Source organism: Neofelis nebulosa, chromosome 13 (assembly GCF_028018385.1).
Source record: "Neofelis nebulosa isolate mNeoNeb1 chromosome 13, mNeoNeb1.pri, whole genome shotgun sequence".
In the NCBI taxonomy this organism is placed as follows: Eukaryota; Metazoa; Chordata; class Mammalia; order Carnivora; family Felidae; genus Neofelis; species Neofelis nebulosa.
The window spans coordinates 66,716,130-66,739,508 of record NC_080794.1 but is presented as its reverse complement, the minus strand read 5'-3'; the positions used below and the strand labels follow the sequence as shown (position 1 = coordinate 66,739,508).

The following is a 23,379-nucleotide window of genomic DNA, read 5'->3' as shown; positions in this document are numbered from 1 at the left end:
CAGGTGTTAGTGTATGATTTGTCTTCTCAGGTCTCTCCTCTGGCAGGAAGCTGCCCGTCAGCATCTGTTCTCTGGGTTTTGAAAACAGTTTTAAGAAAAGAAGTTTTTGAATTATAATCTGGCCCCAAAGGCAGCATTTTGTAACCTAATCATCTTCTCTTTAAAAAAGAAAGTGGGGGTGGATGCCTGGGTGGCTCAGTCAGTTAAATGTCAGACTTTGGCTCAGGTCATGATCTCACGGTTCGTGAGTTCGAGCCCCACTTGGGCTCTGTGCTGACAGCTCAGAGTCTGGAGCCTGCTTTGGATTCTGTGTCTCCCTCTTTCTCTGCCCCTCCCCCCCCCCCCGTCTCAAATATAAATAAACATTAAAAATATTAAAAAAAATAAAAAGCTGCTGCTAATTCATATAAATGATGACTGACTGCCTAGAAGAGCTCAAGTAAAAAAGCCAAAGAAGCCTTTCTTGTGATTTCCTCTCTTTTCTTTTATAGCCTCTCCAAATAGATTTGGTCTCATAATATACTGTTTTCAGGCCCCTTGTGAGAGGTCCACAAGGATGCACATTTCATTTTCACAAGTGGAAAGAAGATTAACCAGATCTAGTTGGGCAACATTTGTTTTCTCTTTTCTACATTAGTACAGGCTTCAGTAAAGCCAAACTTTCTACTCAGAACCCTTAAGGAAAAGACATTTGAATTTCTTGGGGCTTGCCATTTGTCAAGGGCTGATTTTTTTTTTTTTTTTTTTTAATTTCAGGAGTATTTTTTTACAATGGGCATCCAATAAAACAGGTGGAGATCTTGGGAACTGTAATTGGAAAAAGAGAAAAGGATACTTTCTACAGCTATGGAGGTAAGAACAATTGTGCCCAACACTGAGTTTATGTGAAAGGACCCCACTTAGCGGAACACTGAATATCAAGCAGCCCTAGCCTTTCAGAGCAGCTGGGGACTCTCACAGAGCCCACGCACTTGTCCTTTATTAGGAGCCCCTTGGGGCCACTGACATGGACCAAGTGTAAAGTGACGCAAAAAGTAAGAATGACACTGATGCCTACTTTCACATGACAGCTGATGGGGAGTTTGGAGGTGGAAGAATTAAAATATGACAGTCTAGGATCTCTGGATGATCAAGGTTAGATACCTGATACCTGACAGCATAGCTATAAATGGCAAAGGATGGTAACAAATGTTTATATTGGTACCTTTAAAAATAAAAAAGGCCAGATTAATGTTAAAATAGACTCTTTAAGAAGATAAGTATAAAAATAATAAGATTTGTATCCAGAACAGTATTTTTTTTAATGTTTTATTTTTTGAAAGAGATATCGTAAGCAGGGGAGGGGCAGAGGGAGAGTGGGGGGGTCAAATGATCCGAAGCAGGCCCTGTGCTGACAGGCTGACAGCAGCAAGCCCGATGTGCGGCTCAAATTCATGAACCTTGAGATCATGACCTGGGCTGAAGTTGGATGCTCAACTGACTGAGCCACCCAGGTGCCCCCAGAACAGTATTTTTAAAAAGTCTCTTGGGGAGGTGCCTGGCTGGCTCAGTCGATGGAGCATGTGACTCTTGATCTCGGGGTTGTGGGTTCAAGCCCCATGTTGGGCATGGAAATTACTTGAAAATAAATCTTTTCTTAATAAAAGCCTTTTGGTACTCAGGGGTGAATATCTGTTATCATAAAATTTCCCTCCCCTCATGATGATGGAAACCAAATGAAGGATTTCTATAGTTTGGATAACAGCAATTAGTGTCGTGGGTCTTGATTTTTTTTCATTGAGTTTAATGTAAGCATTTTCATCTGTTGCCTTGTGCAACTCTCAGAGTCTCTGCAGCTGGGAGGCCAACCTAGATATTTAGTGGGAAGCTTAACTTCGGATTCCAAATCTTTGCTGTAATTGACGTTGTTGCTTTCTGGTGTGCTGCCTTGGATTTGTGTTCCTGCTCTCCTTGTGGAGAGACAGAAGGCAGTTGAACAAGTTGACTGCGACCATTTCACTGGCAGTCTGTGTATGATAGCTAATGTATAGATACAATATCATTGCCTTTCTTCAACAGGTATTCATTTCCCTGAATGTGACGGTCTCCTGCTTATAAAATAACATGTGAGAGATGAGTTTCCTCATGCCCTCTGCTTTTGCCCAGCATATATATTTTTTTTTAAACTTTAAAATAGATCTTCTTGTCAGGCATCCCCATATTGAATCTCTTCTCTGCTTTATTTTACCAAAGGTATTCGTTCTGTTTTTCTCCAGACAATTCAACAAATATCCACCAATTTCCTACAGCATACTCAGCCGTGGGCAAGCACATTTTCTGTAGTATAATAAAGTATACCTCTCCAAATATCAGTGATGAAATGGTAGTTTCAGTTTACAAAGCACTTTCACGTACATCGTGTTATTCTCCCCCTAATCATTTGAAATAGTAAGGACAGACGTTCTTTCCGTTTTGGAGATGAGAAAAATAAGGTCCATTCATTTGCTCAAGGTTCCACTGATGGAGATTTATAGATCCAATCTATTTACTGACTCTAGTGAGCCATATATCTCCATATAACTCAATTTGATTTTTCTTTCCCCCCATCAGCTCACCCTCCCCCCAAAATCAACTTCATCTGCTTTTTTTTTGTTTTTGTTTTTGTTTTTGCTGGGTACAACATGCTTTATTGTTAGGATAGGTTGGACTTCCCAAGCTCCTCCCCTTCTCATGGGGTCTGGGATGGAAACTATGTAGAGGTCGGAAGTTTAAAACAAGATGAAGGTGATATGTTGGACTCTTCCCCAATAAACAGTTTCTTTAGAATGAATGTTACAAGAACAGGACCCATCTGTGGGCTATGGGAAAATGAAAAGCATCTGAGGGTTGAGGTAACTGAGAGTAGAAATGCTTTTGTGACTTCAACTCTTGTGAGGCCTGTTCAAGGGAGACCTGCACCCTCCCTGCTGTCCTAGGGCCATCTTGGCTTTCGGGCCACCTGCCAGGCGGCCACTCCCTGCTGTACTGGGTCCTGCTCCACCTGACTCACTACAGGCCTGTGCTGGGGGTGTTTCCTGCTGTCGCTGACTCATTGCACTGCTGAAACAAAAGGCCAGCGACCCAGGCGAATGGGGGAGCACGTTGTGCAGCACTGCAAGGGGGCTCCCCTGCCAGGGCATTCCAGCAGCCAGACCTTACACTGCCGGGGAGCAGCACCCTCCAGGAGAGGTTACAAACCAGAAGGTCAGAGAGTTTGGTGGCAGTGCCCAGAGCACTTGGCAGCAGTTTAAGCTCAGACCAAGAGTCCTGGAGAGGCTGCAGTCAGTGTCCTCACACATCCTAGAACAAGTGTTCATGTGCTAATATTTTTTACACTACATGATAAACCAAGATTTGTTACTGGCCACAGAAGTAGTGTGTCTAGAGGTGTCCAACAATTTTTTAATTCAGAATTTCCTTATTGATTTATTTTAAGATGATATTCATTATAAAATAAAATTTCAAATTAGACTAAATTTTACTGAAGTACATTAAAGTCATGTAAAACCCTATAAATAAGATAAAAACAATGTCAACGTTTGGGTGAACATCCTTCCTAATAGTTTTACATGTTCCTAATATTGGAGAAATATATATATGTCTTATTTCCTTGAGCTGTTATGCATATTTCTCTCTCAATATTTCTGAAATGAGGCTTACAGTGAGCATGTACGTTCAACGTGGAGTCCCTTTCCTATGCTCCAAAAGAAACTGCTATTATCATTTTAAAGTCTTAAAATAATTTCTGTCAAAGTACACTATTTAACATTTTATGTGAATTAGATTATGTATGAGATTTCTTGGGGCTCTTGGGTGGCTCAGTTAGTTGTGCGTCCGCTACTCTTGATTTCAGCTTATGTCCTGATCTCAGGGTTTCATGAGTTTGAGCCCCACATCAGGCTCATGCTGGCTGCACAGAACCTGCTTGGGATTCTCTCTCCCTCTCTGCCCCTCCCCCTATTGTGTTCTGTGTCTCACAAAATAATAAATAAACTTTAAAAAATATTACATAGGATTTCTTTGCTAAAATGAGGCATGGATATCTTTTAACAGCAGTGAACATAAATCTTCATTATAACTTTTTACCTCTATATGCTATGCCATTGTAATTCATGAAAAAAAAATTTTTTTTTAATGTTTATTCATTTTTGAGAGAGAGAGTGCAAGCCAGGGAGAGGCAGAGAGAGAGAAGGAGACACAGATTCCGAAGCAGGCTCCAGGCTCTGAGCTCCCAGCACAGAACCCAACCTGAGCTGCCAGTGCAGAACCCAATGAGGGGCCCGAACCCACAAACTGTGAGATCATGACCTGAGCGAAGTTGGTCGCTCAACTGACTGAGCCACCCAACTTCCAGTATTATAAATAATGTTGCAACAAACGGCCTTATACAAGATGTATAAATCTGGGTACTTACTCTGTTTTTCTCCCCAGGATAAATTTCTAGAAGTAATCACGAAGTCAGAGGATATATACATTTAAAAATTCAACTGGTGTCCTAACTTGCTCTTTAGAAATTTGATATGAATTTACACTTCCACTAACAGCATGTGAGGGTATATCAGTATTTAAAAACAATTTTTTTTAATTTACATCCAAATTAGTTAGCATATAGTGCAACAATGATTTCAGGAGTAGATTCCTTAATGCCCCTTACCCATTTAGCCCATCCCCCCTCCTACAACCCCTCCAGTAACCCTCTGTTTGTTCTCCATATTTAAGAGTCTCTTATGTTTTGTTCCCCTCCCTGTTTTTATATTATTTTTGCTTCCCTTCCCTTATGTTCATCCATTCTGTGTCTTAAAGTCCTCATATGAGCGAAGTCATATGATGTTTGTCTTTCTCTGACTTACTAATTTCGCTTAGCAGCATAATACCTTCTAGTTCCATCCACGTAGTTGCAAATAGCAAGATTTCATTCTTTTTGATTGCCGAGTAATACTCCATAGTATATATATACACCACATCTTCTTTATCCACTCATCCATCGATGGACATTTGGGCTCTTTCCATACTTTGGCTATTGTTGACAGTGCTGCTATAAACATTGGGGTGCATGTGTCTCTTTGAAACAGCAAGGGTATCAGTATTTTTTAATATTTGTTATTCTAGTAATTGAGACATTATGTTTGTTCTTTTTCTGGTAACTAATGAATTTAGTGTACTGACACGTTTATTGGCCATTTTTATATCTTCTGTGAGTTGCATATTCTTTTTTTTTTGCCATTTTTTCTCTGGTGGTCTTGTTCTTTATTCATTTGTATGAGCTCCTTATATATTAAGACACTAGCCCTATCATTTGGAAAATTGCTGTACAGTATTAATTATTAGTTGGTTATATATGTCAGACCTTTAAAAATGAGTTCTGATTTTCAGGTTTGCTTAAAGAATCCCCCCACCAACTATAAGCACAAAGTTCAAAAGTATTTACCCATATTTTCTTCTCATCATTTTAAGCTCACCTGTTTTACATTTAATAAAATTCATCCAGAATTTATTTTCATATAAGAAGTATTCTTGGCTTCTGCTTTCAACACAGATTTAAACCAGCAATAAAAAAATTTGCATTATGTTCTATATTACATGGGCTTTTATAACAGCCTTGCTGGTGATTTTCTAGAAAATCATTAAGCCCACTGATCTCTTTTCTGAGTTTTTCAGAAATCAGACAAAGAGGAAACACCTGTCATCCCATAGCAAGCATTTCCAGTTTCTCTGCAGTTATAAATTCAAGTGCAGTGGGAATTCTGTGTGTGTGTGTGTGTGTGTGTGTGTGTGTGTGTGTGTGTGTGTGTTTCATTAAGGATAAAATAAGCCAAAATTATTTATGTGAACAAGATAGAATTATTTGCCATTATGAAAATAAAACTTTGCCCTTCTGCAATGTACTTGGCTTTCCTTACATCCCCTGCAGTGTTAAGGACTGGGCAGAAGTTTGTTCACAAAGAGAAGTCCATGTCAGAATATTTGGGGTGCTCTGTCTTGGTAAATCATAGAGCTCATGAGAGAGCAAATGGTGAGAGAAGGCTACCCTCTAAGTGCCTCTCACCACAGACCGTGTCAGCGCTGCCTTGTTTCACCGTGGGAGAGCAAGGCCGCTTTTGTATGTTGCATTCATTGAGATTTTTGTACTTAACTTCCTGAGGACCCCATTTTTAGGAGAGGTGTGGTCAAGGATCATCAGTACCCTTGGAGCACCTGAGTGGCTCAGTTGGTTAAGCATCCAACTACGGCTCAGCTCATGATCTCACTGTTCCTGGGTTCAAGCCCTACATCAGGCTATGCACTGTTGGCACAGAGCCTGCTTGGGATTCTGTGTCTCCTTCTCTCTGCCCCTCCCACCGCTTATGTGCACGTGTTCTCTTTCTCTCTCTCTCTCTCTTTCTCTCTCCCTCTCTCTCAAAATAAATAAACTTAAAATCATTAATCATCAGTACCCTTGAGGCAGGGTAAGTGAAATGTTGACTACATCCTGTTAGGATCGTGTTTTACATCAGCATGTGCAGACAAGCAGTTTTAACTCCTTGGCATACTGTGAGAGGTTACTTCTAAAAATAGAAGGAGGGGCACCTGGGTGGCTCAGTCGGTTAAGCGTCCGACTTCGGCTCAGGTGATGATCTCGCTGTTCGTGGGTTCGAGCCCCACATTGGGCTCTGTGCTGACAGCTCAGAGCCTGGAGCCTGCGTCAGAATCTGTGTCTCCCTCTCACTCTGCCCCTCCCCTGCTCATGCTCTGTCTCTCTCTGTCTCTCAAAAATAAAGAAATATTTAAAAAGGTTTTTTTTTTTTTTTTTTTTTTTTTAAGTAGGAGAGTTTTATAAGGGTTTGACCAAGCAGGCTATTGAAAAATGTCATTTTTTGGTATGGCAAAATCCAGTGTCGGTGTACTGATTCACTAGCAGTGCCCAGATCTCTCTTCTACCCTTTTATGCTTCTCTTGCAGTGGATGACAGCACTGGAGTTATAAACTGCATCTGCTGGAAAAAGTCGAACAATACCGAGTCTTCCTCAGGTACTTTTATTTGACACACTGTTTTACTTTTCAGCTAACCAATGGTTTTTACTCAAGGTGGTTCATCACAACAGCTGTAGGGTTAAATTTTCACATTTATCCACTGGTGAATTCTGTTGATCAGCTCGAAGCGCTGTGCCCGGAGCTCTGGCTACTGTGCAGACTAATATCCTAGAAGAGCTAGTTGTGTTTGTTTCTCCCTTCTCTTTAGTGCTCACTTCCTCCTGAGCCTGCAGGAGTGTGACGTGGCTGCTGGGAATTCCAGCGTTTCATTTTTAGCGTGGCAGCTATTACGTGAGTCGAGATGTTTTAGCTTATTTGCCAGTCAGGTCAGAACCCCCTTGCTCCAGGCATATCCCTTAACCAAAGAAGATTTTGAAGACTTTTCCTCGTACATGATTGCCACTAACTCTGTGCTGCCATGATCCAGATTTTCTGAAATCTCAAATATACCAGGAATTCTAATGTTGATGAGAAGGTAAGATAGAATTCCTTTGAAGTTAGCTCAATTATATAAACTGAAAACAAACTTTAAAATCGTATATTGAACACATTGACTATAACTGAAATACCATTTGGAATTCCTTGAGTATATTTTAATAGTTCTTACTTGTTTTTTAAGTTAAGTTTATAACATCAAAAAATGGTAGGCAGAACTGATGATCATTTTTGGTTCTAGAGGAGCTACAGAAACTGGGACCTTGTTTTTCTGTTTTATAACATACGCGGCATGGTGCCGTATACAGTGGGGTTATCACTAAATATTGCATGCTATAACATCTAACTTCTGGCATCTGTCTCCTTCAGTGATGCGTGGTGCCTTTCCTCTTTGCCGTCACCTGTCTGAATCTCAGCTTCCTAGTTTGACTGTCCCGACCAGTGGAATGCTCCTTTGCTTAACTTTCTGACATATTTACGTTTGGAATATGGCCATCAGTTTCATATAACTTCAGTATTTCATTTCCTAATTTGGGAACATCTTAACCATTGGCACTAATTGGCTTAGGAAGCTTTGTAGATATGGGGCGCCTGGGTGGCTCAGTTGGTTGAATGTCCGGCTTTGGCTCAAGTCGTGATCTCACGGTTTGTGGGTTCAAGCCCCACATCAGACTCCCTGCTGTCAGTGCAGAGCCCACTTTGGATCCTCTGTCCACCCCCCTCTCTGCCCCTCCCCTGCTGGTGCTCTCTATCTCTCAAAGATAAATAAGAACATTCCAAAAAAGAGGAAGCTTTGTAGATAAAAGAGACAACAGGTTTTTATGCAGCTGCCTCACAGGCAAGAAGTAAACTTATAAGACAATCAGATATTTGAATTTGCATATATGTCTAGGGTATTAAAATCACTTGTGGATTTATGGTTTTTGTGTTGTCAGAATCTTGTTTCAGACTATGGAGCGGCAGACTTTCTGTACAGGGTCAGCTAGTAAATGTTTTCTGCTTTGTGGGCCATGTGCTTTGAACCTCAACTATTCAATACTGCCATTGTAACTCAGAAGCAGCCATACACAGTACATAGGTGAATGGGCATGGTTGGGTTCCAGTAAAAGTTTATTTACAGAAACAAGTTGTGGGTGGATTTTGCCCATGGCCTATAGCTTGTAGACTCCTGTTTTGGACATTGTTTTAATTTTCAAAATCAACTCTTTTTTTAAAGAATGATACAGGAATATTATATAACTCCTATATAGTAATTTTTTAAGATAGAATGGCTACTGAGTGAGATTTTTAAAATATTTCTAAGTAGATGAATAGATGAACAGTCACAGCAGGTAGCCTTTATTGGAAATTTCTTTGAGGATAAAAACAAGAGGGTATGAGTACAAGGAAAAAAACCTGGAAATTATTCTCGTCGCGTTATATATGAAGAGATATTTTTCAATTGTTCTGGACTAGCCCCTTCTCTCCTTTTCATTTAATTGCCCTCAGTTTAAAAGCTTTCCCCTGGAAAGTGGCCAATGAAGACTAATTTTTTTAAACAAAATTTAGCCTGAGTCAAAATCGTGTTCCAGCCCGTTAAGGTATATAAGAATATGATATTAACTCCTATAAATGTCCTGTTGAGTGCACCATTTGGACTTAACTTTGGAGATAAGTTAAGAAAGCTTGGCCTTGATACTAGAATTTTAGAGGGGGTTTATCTTCCAGGATGGAATAGGCTTTTTAAAATGAAATTCTGTCAGGCTCCAGCCGTCTCATTACATTCACTAAATTACAGAGCGTGAGCCCTTTCAGAAATACGGCTCACCATTGAAATGAACGCTGGGCCTCATTCTCAGACCAGCCGTTAGTCTGGTTATTTTAGCAGTGCTGCATGAAGCATTTGTTATCAAGTGTTTTAAATTCAGTCCAAGTAGAAGAGGGCTTGAGAAATAGGAACACAGATGGAATAACCTTTTAAAAAGTAATACTTGGGGTATTTTCTGAAGAAACCCAGTAAGCTAAGTAACATTAATGCTGATTGCGTCTAGATTCCTAGGTATTGGTTACTGGATACACAAAGTGCTCTGTGCTCTAGAGGTTGCCATTTCCCTTGGTAGAGTCGATGTGTTACAAGAAAAGTAATGCCTTTGCTCTTTACAAAGCCACAGTTCTCTAAGTTGTATTAGATTAAAAAGCAGAAAATGTGATCACCAGGCTAAAAGAGAGATTTGTTCACTCATTATAGGACCGCTAATATATGACAGAGCTAAAATAAGACAACAGCAGGAAAGACATCAGCATTTAGCAAATGTTATTGGTTCAGATAGAGGAAAATATTTTCAAAAGAGGTAACTGCAACCCCTGTCTTTCAGCTTACGTGGCATAAGGAGATGAAGTTATATATTTATTGCGTGAACATGGGGGTGTATATGTTAAGCTCTCCTAAGTCCCTAGCTGTTAAAGCACCAAACACTATCATCAGTGACAATGGGATAGGCTAAAGATCTTTTCACGCCTTTATGTAGGAAAATAAAGTCAAATAAGCATAGAAAAGCAGTGGAATGGGGAGGGGTGGATATAATCAGCACACTCATAAAGCTTCCCCCCCAGTTTTTCAGAAGTTAACATAAAGTATACAAAAGACATGAATAATACATTGAATGTATAAGATGATTTCTGTACATAAAGAAATACAGAGAGTAGATCATCATATATATATATATATATATATATATATATATACATAAAATAGCCTGTCTGGCAGTTTATTTTTTATTTTTAAAATTTTATTTATTTATTTATTTTTAAATATATGAAATTTATTGCCAAATTGGTTTCCATACAACACCCAGTGCTCGTCCCAAAAAGTCTGACAGTTTAAAAGCAAAATGAAATATCATGGAACCATGTATTTTTTTAAGGTACTAAACGTCCAAACAAGTGAAGCCAGAATAGGAGCTACAAATGTGCTTGCGTGCTGGTGACACCTTGTAAAAAGAGAATGGTTTGTTTTTTTCTGGCAAACATTCTGACAATATGTAACGAACTTAACCTTGTTTTGACTTTCCTATCCAGTAATTCCCAATAAGACGCCGAAGAAAACAATATAATTTTGTCTAGAGGGCTTAATTGTTCATTTTTACAAATAGTTGACATTTATAGAATATTTCCTGTGGATCTGAAATTGTGCTAAGCTCATGATGAAAGGGTTAACTTAGATCATATATAACAACTCTGTATATGAGGTGGACTCCATTGTTATCCCCATTTCATAGTTGAGGAAACTGAGGCACAGTGAGGTTAAGCAGCCTGCCCAAGGTCCCACAGCTAGTTAAGAAATGAACTGAGATTTCAGCCAGGTCTGTCTGACTCCATTACCCAAGTGTTGACCTCTAGGTCCCATCCAGTGCTAGCGATAAAAAAAACAAAATAAAAAATTATACAAGGGAGGGGAGAATGAAATATTTAATGAGACTAAACGAACTGTGGCATATTAACATGACAGAATGCTTGATTATAATTTAAAATGCTAGGGTTGTGTGGATTCTGTGGATATGTGTGAATTTAAACTTATGCCAGGCAGAAAATGAGAACACAGAATTGTTCACACACACTAGCTGTAACTGGGAAATGTGAGTATACTTAGGAGAAGGCAGCAGAGAATAAAGAATAGCAGGAAGGCACTAGAGTCAGAGACTCCTGGAATTAAAACTCCAGCTTGGTTGCTAACTAGTTGTTTTACTTTGGGCAAGTTGCTTGACCTCTGTGGCTCTGTTTCCTCATCTATAAAATGGGGCTAATAATAAATAGGTATAGTTGTGAGGATTAGATGTGCTAATCCAATGTAAAGTCCTTAGAATAGCACCTACAGTACCCAAATATTCATGGCTATGCTTATTATTTAACTCTTACAATTTGAAATTAAACTTAAGTGATAGAAAGTATTTAGAATTGAATGTGCACTGGGTTCTTTTCACCATGCAGTTGTATGAGAAAGAGAGACAGAGAGAGAGAGAGAGAGCGAGAGAGAGAGAGATTACCCCAGTTACCCAACAAAGATGAGAGGTAAGAGTGAGAGATTGGGGTGTTGAGCACCTAGGTGGGAAATCAGCCTGAGGCACATTTGCCTTCCCCATAAACAGAACTGCAAATGAAGACTCTTGGGCCTTCTTCCTTCCTTCTATGCCAGACTTGTCTTCCTGCATGCACACTTTAAATTTTTTTTTGATGTTTATTTTTGAGGGGGGGGTAGGGGCAGAGAGAAGAAAGAGAGACAGAATCCAAAGAAGACTCCAAGTTCCAAACTGTCAGCACAGAGCCCGACACATGGCTCAAATTCACAAATGGCAAGATCATGACCTGAGCCGAAGTCAGATGCTTCGGCTGAGGCACCCCAGTCTGCAAGCATGCTTTAAGGAGTTTAGAGCTGTTGCCACCAAGCCCGGCTGAACTCATACAGAATTCAGCTCAGGACCATGTAGAGCCCTTTGACTGCACTGGCGATGCGGGGGTAGGAGTGAGAACGGAGCCACGCCAGAACTCACCCACTTGGATTTATCAGGCCTTCTAGACTCCCTTCCTTCCACCCTACTTCTGAATAATTACAACTTATGCCTTCTATTCAGCAGAGGACTTCAGAAGGTTACATAGATTTTGTGCGGTAGAGCAACTAATCAGAAATAGAATGAATAGATATGTTGGTCTTTCCCCAAAACTACCTCACAAATGTGGTGGAGTGATTGTGTTATGCATTTGTCTGTTTTCTTCTAGCCCTATTAACGACAGGTGGTCCAACTATAGGGGAGCTGAACTTAACCTCACAGCTTAAGAAGCTGCAAGAGACCATTGAGCAGAGAACAAAGATAGAAATTGGGGACATTATCCAAATCAGAGGTTATATCCACACATACAGAGAAGAGCGAGAAATTCGTGTCACTACTTATTGTAAGCTCAAGTAATTTCTGCCACATTGGTTGTTATTCTGGGTGTGTGTCCAGTAAACTGTGGGTTAGCTACTAAACTCTGGATTAGCTAAAAGTCAAACTCCTAAAAAGTTCAGATTAAAAAATGTAACTCTGGGAAATTATATTTCATAACATGCTTTCTTTACAAAAGCAGCATTTCTTAACTTTATTTTGAAGAGAGGTAACTACAAATTGGGGAAGAAAATAAATGATTTATTATATATATCTGGCAAATTTATTTGGGTAACATAATAAAGTACTTTGAAGTTCTAAGTGTCAATCCATTTAGGGCAGAGTGTTCATATTCCTTAAAATGATGGAGATTTCTGAAACACCATTGAGTCCATTAACTTTGAAGGAAAACAGCTGATGAGAAATATGATCGTCCCACGTCCTCTAAGAGATACCCTTTGCAGTGCTCTGGTTGATTTTGGTTTGGAAATCCCAAGGCTAGCCCCTGTTGTCTGCCATTGAAACAGATGAGTGAAAAAGCAAACATACTTTCCCTGGTTCTAGTCTGCTCCTGGCCAAGCCTGGGCCAGGAGCCTGGCCAAGCCTGGGATGCTTAGTGCATTGCATACCCTCTCGAAGGATAAGGGGGAATCGTTTAGTGCATCTAGAATGTATGCTCCCTGGGCACACATAGGGAAGGAGATCCCCTGGGCACCTAGCAACAATTTGGACTTGGGAAAGACCTGATCTCATTATAATTTCTCTGGCATATTTTCCCTCATGGCTTGTTAGATAAAGTGGATGATCCAGTGTGCAACATACAAATTGCAAGGATGCTTGAGCTGCCCAGTATCTACAGGAAAGTTTATGACCAGCCTTTCCAGAGCCCAGCCCTAGAGCAAGAAAGGTAAGCTGTGGCCTTTCGCTGCTAGAGATGTGACAATGGCAATAAGGCCAAGCAGTGGGACCCCAGATGCTGGGGTGGGTCTGGGTTCAAATCCTGAACCATCTGCTTACTCACTGAGGGTCTCTGGGCAAGTCTGCTTACTCGCCATATGCCTTAATTTTCGTATCTGCAAAGTGAAGATAATAATAGTACACATATTCTAAGGTGGTTGTGAGAAAATGTATGTGTAATCAGAGTCCCAAAAGGAGGACAGGGAGCAGAGAAAATGTATTTGAAGAAATAACTGATGAGGTTTTTCCAAGTATGCAGAAAACTGTAAAGCTCAATGAGCGCCAAGGTAGGAAACCTAAAGAAAGCTGCAATGAAACATCACAATCCGAACACTACACTGTGGGGACGCCTGGGTGGCTCAGTCAGTTGAGCGTCCGACTTCAGCTCTGGTCATGATCTCACGGTTCGTGAGTTCGAGCCCCGTGTCAGGCTCTATGCTGACAGCTCGGAGCCTGGAGCATGCTTCAGATTCTCTGTCTCCCCCTCGCTCTGCCCCTCCCCCACTCACATTCTGTCTCTCTTTCTCTCAAAAATAAATAAACATTAAAAAAAATTTTTTAAAAGAATACTGTGGCACATTATAACAAAAAACTATAAAAAAATGAAACCCATCATTCCAACCAGGGATGATTTTACTCTTTTGTGCAGGGGTGAAAAAGAGCCAGGAGGAGCAAGGATATATTCATACCCATTAGTGTGCGCATCCAAGAACCCTGAGGGGAGCCAGAAAACTAGGAACAGTGGCCGCCTAAGGGTGGGAACTGAAGCAGGATAAAAAGGAGACTTTCACTGTGTACCCTTTAATTTTTTTCATGCGTATATATTACATTTAAAAAACCCTTACATAAAAAAAAAACAAAACTGGGCACCTTAGTGGCTCAGTTGGTTAAATGTCCATCTGACTCTTGGTTTCAGCTCTGGTTGTGATCTGACGGTTCATGAATTCGAATCTCGTGTCAGGCTCTGCATTGGCAGCATGGAGCCTGCTTGGGATTCTCTCTCTCTCTCTCTCTGTCTCTCTCTCTCTCTCTCTCTCTCTCCTTCCCTCCCTCCCTCCCCCTCCCCCCTTCCTCTCTCTTGCCCCACCCTCACTGTGATCTCTCTCAAAATAAATAAATAAAACTTTAAAAAAAAAAACAACCCAAACTGCAGACCCATAAAAAGTAAAAAGTGAAAGTTTCCTCATTTTCCTGTCTGCCGCAGTACCATTGTCCGGAGTTTACCGCTGTGCATAGGTTGATGTGTATCCTTTTAAACTTTCTTCTTATGTGCATATACAAGCATGAATATTCACTCATATATTTTATGGGTTCTCATTTGCTTTTTTATAAAAATGGGATTGTACCTATATTATATATGCTATTTGGCAGATTGACATTTTTTTTTCAAAATCTCATGAATATCATAGTTCCTGTAGTCCTGCCTGATCCTTTTAAACAACCACACAGTGCTCACTGCATGAATTGCCCTTTATGTCAAAAACAAGCATTATTATTGAATAGACCAATTACCAGTAACAAATTTGAATCAATAATCAAAAACTCCCAACGAACAGAAGTGTATGACCAGATGGATTCACAGGTGAATTCTACCAAACATTTAAGAAAGCGTTAATACCTGTTCTCCTCAAACTATGCCAGAGAACAGAAGAGGAAGGAAAGCTTCCAAATATATCCTATGAGGCCAGCATTACTCTGACACCAAAACCAGACACACTACAAAAAACTACTGGCCTATATCTGTGATGAACATACATACAACAATCCTCAACAAAATATTAGCAAACTCAGGGTGCTTGAATGGTTCAGTCACTTAAGCAAGCATCTGATTCTTGATTTTGGCTCAGGTCATGATCTCATGGTTTATGAGTTCAAGCCCCACATTGGGCTCCACACTGACAGTGCAGAGCCTTCTTGAGATTCTCTCTCTCCCTCTCTCTCTGCCCCTCACCTGCTTGCTTGCTCTGTCTCTCTCAAAAATAAATAAACGAACTTAAAAAAAACTAACAGACTGCACTTAACAGTACATTAAAAGGATCATTCGACCATGATCATGTGGGATTTATTCTGGGAATGCAAGGATAGTTTAATATTCACAAGTCAATCAACATGACCACATCAACAAAGGATAAAAATCACATAATCATCTCATTAGAGGTAGAAAAAGCATTTGGCAAAATTCAACATCCATTCATGATAAAAACTCTCAACAACACTTTGAGAGGGAACATAGCATAGTAAAGTATAGTAAAGTAAAAAACCCACAGCTAACATCATGCTTATTGGTGGAAAATAGAGTTTCTCCTCTAACATCAGGAACAGGAACAAAGAAGTCCACTGTTGCCACATTTATTCAACATAGTATGTAAAGTTCTAGCCACAGCAGTCAAACAAGAAAAAAAAAAAAGGCATCCAAATTGGTATGGTAAGGAAAAAGTTAAACTGTCACTATTTGCAGATGACATGATACTATACATAGAAAATTTTAAAGATTCCACCAAAACAAATTATTAGAACTGATAAATGAATTCAGTAAAGTTGCAGTATGCACAGTTAATACCCAGAAATTGGTTGTATTTTTATACACTAATAACAAAGTAGCAGAAAGAAAAATTAAGAAAACAATTCCATTTTCAGTTGCACCAAAAAGAATAAAATACCTAGGAATAAACTTAACCAAGGAGGTGAAAGACCTGTACTCTGGAAACTATAAAACTTTGATGAAAGAAATTGAAGATGAAACAAATGAAAAGATATTCCATGCTCATGGATTGGAAGAATTAATATTGTTAATAATGTCTCTACTACCCAAAGCAATCTACAGATTCAACACATTCCCTATAAAAATGCTAGCAGCATTTTTCAAAGAACACATAATCTTAGAATTTGTACTGAACCACAAAAGACCCCAAGTAGCCAAAGCAACATTGAGAAAAAAAGAGCAAAGCTTAAGGTAACACAATCCCAGATTCCCAGTTACACTACAAAGCTGTAGTAATCAAAAGAGTATGATACTGACACAAAAATAGACACATGGATCAATGAAACAGAATAAAGAGCCCAGGAATAAATCCATGTTTATATCCTCAATTCATCTATAACAAAGGAGGCAAGAATATACAATGGGGAAGAGTTTAAAAATAAAAAATTAAAAATAGACATACCATATGAGCCAGTAATTCCACTATTGGATATTTACCCAAAGAAAAGAAAAACACTAATTAAAAAAGACATAAGCACTCCTGTGTTTATGGCAGCATTATTTATAGTAGCCAAGATATGAAGCAACCTAAGTGTCCTTCACAGGGGGGATGGACAAAATGGGTGAAGAAAAGTAGGAGATACAGGCTTTGGGTTATGGAAGAAGTCACAAGGATAAAAGATACAGCATAGGGAATATAGTCAGTGGTATTGTAATAGCATTTATGGGGACAGATGGTAGCCACACTTGTGAATGTAGCATAGTATAGACTTGGTCATTGCTATGTTGTACACCTTAAATTCATATAGCATCTTGGTCAGCTATACTTCAATCAACCACTAAAACAAACATCCGTATAACGTTGCATTTCCTCGCTGGGTTTCTATTTTATGCACACCTAAAAGAAACAAAGGTGATAGTTCTCTGCAAGGCTTTTAAAAACTTTCCCCTAGCAGCAATCCAGGTGCCCTGGACCTTGCCAATCTCACATGTTTGCTGAGTGAAAAAGCCAAAGAATTCCTCGTGGAGAACAAAGTACAAACCTTTTACCAGCAGGAATTGGAAACTGTGGAATCTCTGCTGTCCCTGGCCAGTCAGCCTGTGACTCACAGCTCCTGCTCTGAGCAGGTAAGTGCAGCATGCCCATGTGAGAATTCAAGTCCCCTGTCCCATGTCTGCAGCTGAAGGGTGTGGGGGAACATGACTGCGGCATTAAGACTCAGAGGGTAGGGGAGCACTTCCCGTCTGGGTGGCTCAGTCAGTTAAGCGTCCAACTCTTGATTTCAGCTCACGGCATGATCTCAAGGTTCATGGGTTTGAGCCCCAGGTTGGCTCTGCACTGACAATGTGGGGCCTGCTTGGGATTCTCTCTCCCACTCTCTCTCTGCCCCTCCCCTACTCACATGTGTGCATGTGCTCTCTTTCTCTCTCTCTCTCTCTCTCTCTCTCTCTCTCTCTCTCTATCTTGCTCTTTCTCTTTCAAAATAAATAAAATTAAAAAAAAAGATTCACGGGGTAAATGCAGAGAACAGAGGTTATGGTTCTATTCAATGTTTCTTTTTTTTTTAATTTTTTTAAAATTTTTATTTGTTTTTGAGAGAGACAGAGACAGAATTTGAGTGGGTTAGGGGCAGAGAGAGAGGGAGACACAGAAGCAGGTTCCAGGCTCTGAGCTGTCAGCACAGAGCCCGACGCAGGGCTTGAACTCACGAGCTGTGATATCGTGACCTGAGCCGAAGTCAGACGCTCAACTGACCCACCCAGGCGCCCCTATTCAACGTTTCTGTTCTGGAACAGAACAGAACTTGAAATGAGAATATGCACCTGCCCTTTTACCCTCCTCACTTAATCTCAGTCAACTTAATCTTTAGGTAGGAAAAAACAAAAAGTCTAAGGTTCATAGTACTTAGATCTTTGTAGTCACTGAGATGGATTTAATCTAAGCAGGAGGCAAATGAGGGGGAAATAAATGAGAAGAGGTAATTAGCTTTCCAAGATTATTTATTGATCAGCAGGATGATTCTCGAACTGAACAAAGGTTTTTAATGACTTGTTCTCTCTTCATCAAAACAAGGTTAACCTGTCATGTTTTGAGAGTTTGAATAAAGACGCAAGTTGTATTCAGTCTAGTTTATAAGTAAAAATTTCTAGGAACATGCCAGAAATTTCCTACTCCTCCAGGAAAGAGCTGTCCCTTTTTTTCAGGTGAACTTAAGTTGTTTGGTGTTTACTTATTCACTTGGAATTGCTATTACTTGAAACTTTTGTTTTAGGCTCCCTTTCATTGGAATTCTTGGGTTTTTTATTGTTGTAACACAATTTATATTTACTTATTTTATTGATTTTACCAGGAAATGTCACCTTCTTGTCTTCCCTATTTGTTCTGATAGCCACCTACTTCCTTACTATGTTATCACCCTGCTTTCATATCTCAGGATCTCACTGGTATTTATTTGTGCACCTGCCTATTCCTCGGCCAGAATTTAAATTCTGTAAGTGTGGAGGTCTTGCCTCTCTTGTTCTTTGCTCTCTAGAACCATAGCCTAGAATAGGGCTGCCATAAAGTAAGTTCTTTGTTTTTATTTAATTTTTTTAAAGTTTATTTATTTTGAGAGAGAGAGCACGAGCAGGGTAGGGGCAGAGAGAGAGAGAGAGAGAGAGGAGAGAAAGAAACCCAAGCAGGCTCCACACTGTCAGCGCAGAGCCTGATGTGGGACTCAAACTCACAAACCATGAGACCTGAGCCAAAATCAAGAGTTGGATGCTTTACCTAGACTGAGCCACCCAGGTGTCCTATAAAGTAAGTTCTTAATAATCATGTGTTGGTTGAAGGAAAGAATAGTTTTTTAAAAATTTAAATGGTCCCTGGAGCACCTGGTGTCTCAGTCAGTTGAGCGTCTGACTCATGATTTGGGCTCAGGTCATGATCCCAGGGTCATAGGATCAAGCCCCGTGTTGGGCTCCGTGCTGAGTGTGGAGCCTGCTTAAGATTCTTTCTCGCTCTCCTGCCCCTCTCTCCCCTGCTCAGGCGCTCTCTCTCTCTCTCTCTCTCTCTCTCTCAAATAAATTTTTAAAAAAATTTAAATAGTCCCTGAAAGTATCTAGTTAAAAGTAAGTTTCCTTCCCACCCTCCCTCCTACCCCCTTTCTCCAGGGATAAGTATCATTACTAGTCTCATGAATATTCTTCCAGTGATAGTCTGTGTATTTGTTAACTAGAAGTAGTTATATCCCCTTTTTTGTACACAACTGGTGGCATGCTAAACACTAATCTGTACCTAGCTTTCCATGTCTAGCATGTCTTACAGATCCTTTCCTAGCCATATATATAGATTTGCCACTATAATAATCTTTTGTTACATGTACCATAATTCATTTAACCATTCTCTCCATTTCTGGCATGGAAGTTTTCCGATCTTTTGCCATCCCAACAGGGCTGCCTTGAATAGCTCTGATAGGTAACATAAGTTATTCCTCGTGATTCTGGTGGAACAGATAACGGGTCCTCATCTTGACCTCCGAGGCATGACCACTGCTTCTCAGTTTCGTTCGTGAACCTAATTATCTCTTCCTGGCACCAGGCTGTGTGCCCGGTGACCCACAATTTCATTCGCAGAGATGAGGTATTGTGTTTCAGGAAACACCCAGGTGGAGAGGGTCGTGACTGGCCACTTTGTTCTGTGTCACTGTTGCTTCTAAGCAGTTGGGGCTGTCCAGCTGTCTGCAGACAGCAAGATTAACCTTCTTCCCATTTCGTCATTTAGAGGAGGCTCCCTGCCAAGTCAGCCTCCTAGCACTTTTGACCACTCTGTCGGCATGTTCTGAAGGAAACTTTGAAGCCGAACAAAGACCACATTCTTCCCATGAACCCACTCTTCTGTAGAGAGACTTGAGGATTCTCTGAGGGTTCCTCCATTCAAAACAACCGTGGGGAACTTTTGGCATGATATCTTTTTGAAAATGCTTAGAGCAGAAACTTGTGTCTGCCCAGTCATGTATGTTGAAAAAGAAATGAATGTGGCACTTTGTTTTGTCTTTGCAAACTATTTTTCCATCAATTATGAATTATTCCTTCACATGACTCTGGGGAGGTCAGTGTCATTAAATTGAATTCTGTTTAAGAGAGCCTGGGAGACTAAGGATGCTTTACAGTGATGGTGAAACCCTAGATCCTTCAGCACTTTTCTCTTGTCATACAGATGAAAGCTTCACAAAAAAATCATTGTGATAGTGTTATAGTTTAGAGGCAAGGGAAGAGTGGGTTTCAATGTTTTCCCCCTTTCTTTTTTTCCATAGTGGCCCTTCATAGCAAATCTAGAAACATGATAAGCAGACCTTGCAAAACCATTGTTTCTCTGACAGCTGGATAAATGTGGTTTGTTTGGGAATGAGGACTCTATATATATTTCAGAGATCCACCCAGTTCCTGACCTGGGGCTAGGAGAAGCCTGCTAAGTCTCAGCACGGTCAACCAGTCACTGTTTTTGTCTCTGTGCAGTTTCGGTTTCCTGAATCAGATGAGCCCTGTCATTGCTCTTTGGAAAAAGACAAGAAAGACACAAATCCCAGGCCAGGCAAAGCTGCTGGCCAGAAGAGATGATTGGAGGCCTTACCCTTGAGACTGTGACTTTATAACCAGTAGGGAGATATGTCTTGAGGTCAGCCGAGGCAAATGTTTTTGGAAAGGAAGCTTCGCATATTGTTTATATTTACAGAGAGCCTTTTCTGTTGGGTCCTCCTCCTTCACAGCTGAAACTGTGCTTTTAATCTCACGGTGCTAGCACATGTCTTCCTGCTGCCTGAGCTTACTGAAATCTGGGAGGAGGAACCGAGCTTTCTGTGTGGGCTGGGGATAACCAGGAGTCCTTTTTAATGATGGCAGTAACCATGTAACAATCATTTTTAGTTTCCAGTTTATTTCTATCTTGATAAGAGACGTAATAAACTCGACCCTTAGGGTCCTTATAGTAAATTGACTGAAGAAGATGAATTTCCTTAGAATTATGAAGATTGAGCAGTTGTAGAAGTTTTGTGGGAGAGTCTGTTTTGGGTTGACGGTGCTTCCCCTAAGTAAGGGCACTCAGCTTTGCCTGAAGCCCCCCCCCCCCCGGCCCCCACCGCCCCTGAATTAAAAGATGTATGGCTGAGAATTGCTAGGTAAGATGTTTATTCTAACAGATTGATTTTCTGCCCGTGGGAGTCATTACATAGCTGTTGGCCTTATTCTGCCTTCAGAGAATGGGTGCTGTTGTAACCTGGAATGTTTGTTAACTTTTTAGGCCCTAATATTCTAATGATCAGGTGCTCTAGCTTGTTGAATATTAATTAAGAATGTTAGACTGTCCTCTTCAGCCCAGGGGAGCATATCTGTGTACCATCACTAGGATCCTTTAGATTAAAACAGTGCCTCTTTAGAAGGCCTCTTCTAGAAAGAGAGTGTTTCTTTAGGGATGCAGTTATGAATGCTCGAGGCCATTGGGGGTTTCTTTCCTTTCCAGTCACTTGGAGGAAATGTCATCAGCAAATCACAAGCACGTTCTCTCTTTAGCATCTGTGGGAACTGCCCCAGATAGCCTTCACGAGCATTCTTCTTAAGAGGTAGGACTTTGCCTTTAAACACTTTTGTAGAAGCTTTGCCTTGTGTCTTTGGTGGTCTCATCTTTTAAATATCTTGACAAATTTCTGTCACGTTAAAAATAGATCTGTACCTTGAAGAACAATTGTTCACCACTTAACTTTGTTTTAGGAATGGACTGAAGATCCCCAGTGGAATAGTAAAAGGGATACAGCCTCTATAATGGGGTATTTATTTCCCATTCATTACACAGATATCTTATTAGTTATCTGTTGTGTGCCAGGGAGGAGGTGGCCAAGTTGAAATAAAGTCCCTGACTTGGTAAGCTTGCAGTCTAGTTAGGCATGGTGGGACACAGTTGAAGGCCTAGCTTCCTTGGAAATAAGACATAGGATGAACCGGGTAATTTGTCTGAGTAAACCCGTATCTTAGAGAAGAGGAGAAATGTTGAAATTGAGGAGATAGAAAACTGACAACAGCCGAGGTTCCTTCCATGTGGTCTAGAACCCCCTCTGCCTTCAGCCCCATGGACCCGGCTTTGACAGACAGGTCTCCACATAGCTATTTGCCTCTCTTTAAAATTAAGTTGGAGGGGCACCTGGGTGGCTTGGTTGAGCACCCAATTTTGGCTCAGGTCATGATCTCAGGATTCCTGAGTTCAGGCCTCACATCGAGCTCGCTGCTGTCAGCACAGAACCTGCTTTGGATCCTCTGTCTCCTCTCTCTGCCCCTGCCCTGCTTGCACTCTCTCAAAAATAAAATTAAAATTAAAAAAAATAAACATTAAATAGACTACTTAATACTTTTTATATCCTGGAATCCCCAACTTATTTTAATATGTGTAAAATTCCCTGAAGTCCTTAGGAAGAGATTACATATAGCCATAATTTTAATGAAAAAACTGACCTAATATGTATATAATGCTTTGGATCTGAATTAAAAAAATAAAATCAGAGATTATCTTTTTGTTTAGGAAACAGTTCTATCAAAACCCACACGGGAATAGAAGTAATTTTAAATGTTCAAGACATATAAACCACATACTTAAATTTAAGTATTATCTTTTTGATTTTCCATTTCATATTGTAGAATTAAATTAAAAAAAAACAAACAAACCCACAACCAAAGTATGGAACAGTTATCAAGCATGATCCTGCCTGAGCAAACTTCCCAGGCCTCCTTAAATGTCACCATCCTGCTAGGCCACATACCTGGATCTTTTTGACTCAGCAGATTAAAAGCCTGTTGGGTGAATCCATAAACCAGCTGGTCCAGGGAGTTACTCTTAGATGCTGTAAGATGGGACTTACCTCTTTTCTTCTTTTTCTTTTTCTTCTTCCTACAGGTGGATGTTAAGAATGAAACCACTTCCAAGGCAATTCATAGTATATTTAAGAATGCTATACAGCTGCTGCAGGAAAAAGGATTTGTTTTCCAGAAAGATGATGGTTTTGATAACCTATACTATGTAAGAGACTTGCAACTTTTTTTCCTTCCTACCTTCAATCACAACTGTATTCATTCCTTAAGAATACCTAGAATTCCTACTTACTGTTTTTAAAAATCATTAAGGAGGTATGTAAAATGAGGAGCAAAGGTCAGCCTCATCTAAGGTGCCATTTGTCCTTGTAGACACTTGTCTGTGCATTTACACATGTACATCTATAGATGCTTCTGTGCCTTTTTTTGTGATTATCCTATGGATCAGACTTCTCAGCATTAACACTGTTTGGGCCAGATGGTTCTTTGCTGTAGGTGGCTTTCCTTTGCACTGTAGGATGTTTG

The 23,379-nt window shown here is 40.2% G+C and overlaps 1 protein-coding gene across 9 annotated transcripts in view; it reads left to right on the top strand.

Annotated features, from left to right (window-relative positions):
- Positions 1 to 23,379, top strand: part of STN1 (STN1 subunit of CST complex) — a 66,320-nt gene that overhangs the window by 7,211 nt on the left and 35,730 nt on the right. For 5 of the 9 annotated variants that reach the window (XM_058697683.1, XM_058697679.1, XM_058697680.1 and 2 more), the window contains exons 3-8: positions 757 to 852; positions 6,958 to 7,026; positions 12,217 to 12,390; positions 13,155 to 13,269; positions 16,974 to 17,148; positions 22,940 to 23,062. In XM_058697683.1, the coding sequence (XP_058553666.1) occupies positions 757 to 852; positions 6,958 to 7,026; positions 12,217 to 12,390; positions 13,155 to 13,269; positions 16,974 to 17,148; positions 22,940 to 23,062 (752 nt within the window). The remainder of the gene's footprint in view (positions 1 to 756; positions 853 to 6,957; positions 7,027 to 12,216; positions 12,391 to 13,154; positions 13,270 to 16,973; positions 17,149 to 22,939; positions 23,063 to 23,379) is intronic. The other 4 variants (XM_058697681.1, XM_058697685.1, XM_058697682.1 and 1 more) reach the window with 4 other exon arrangements.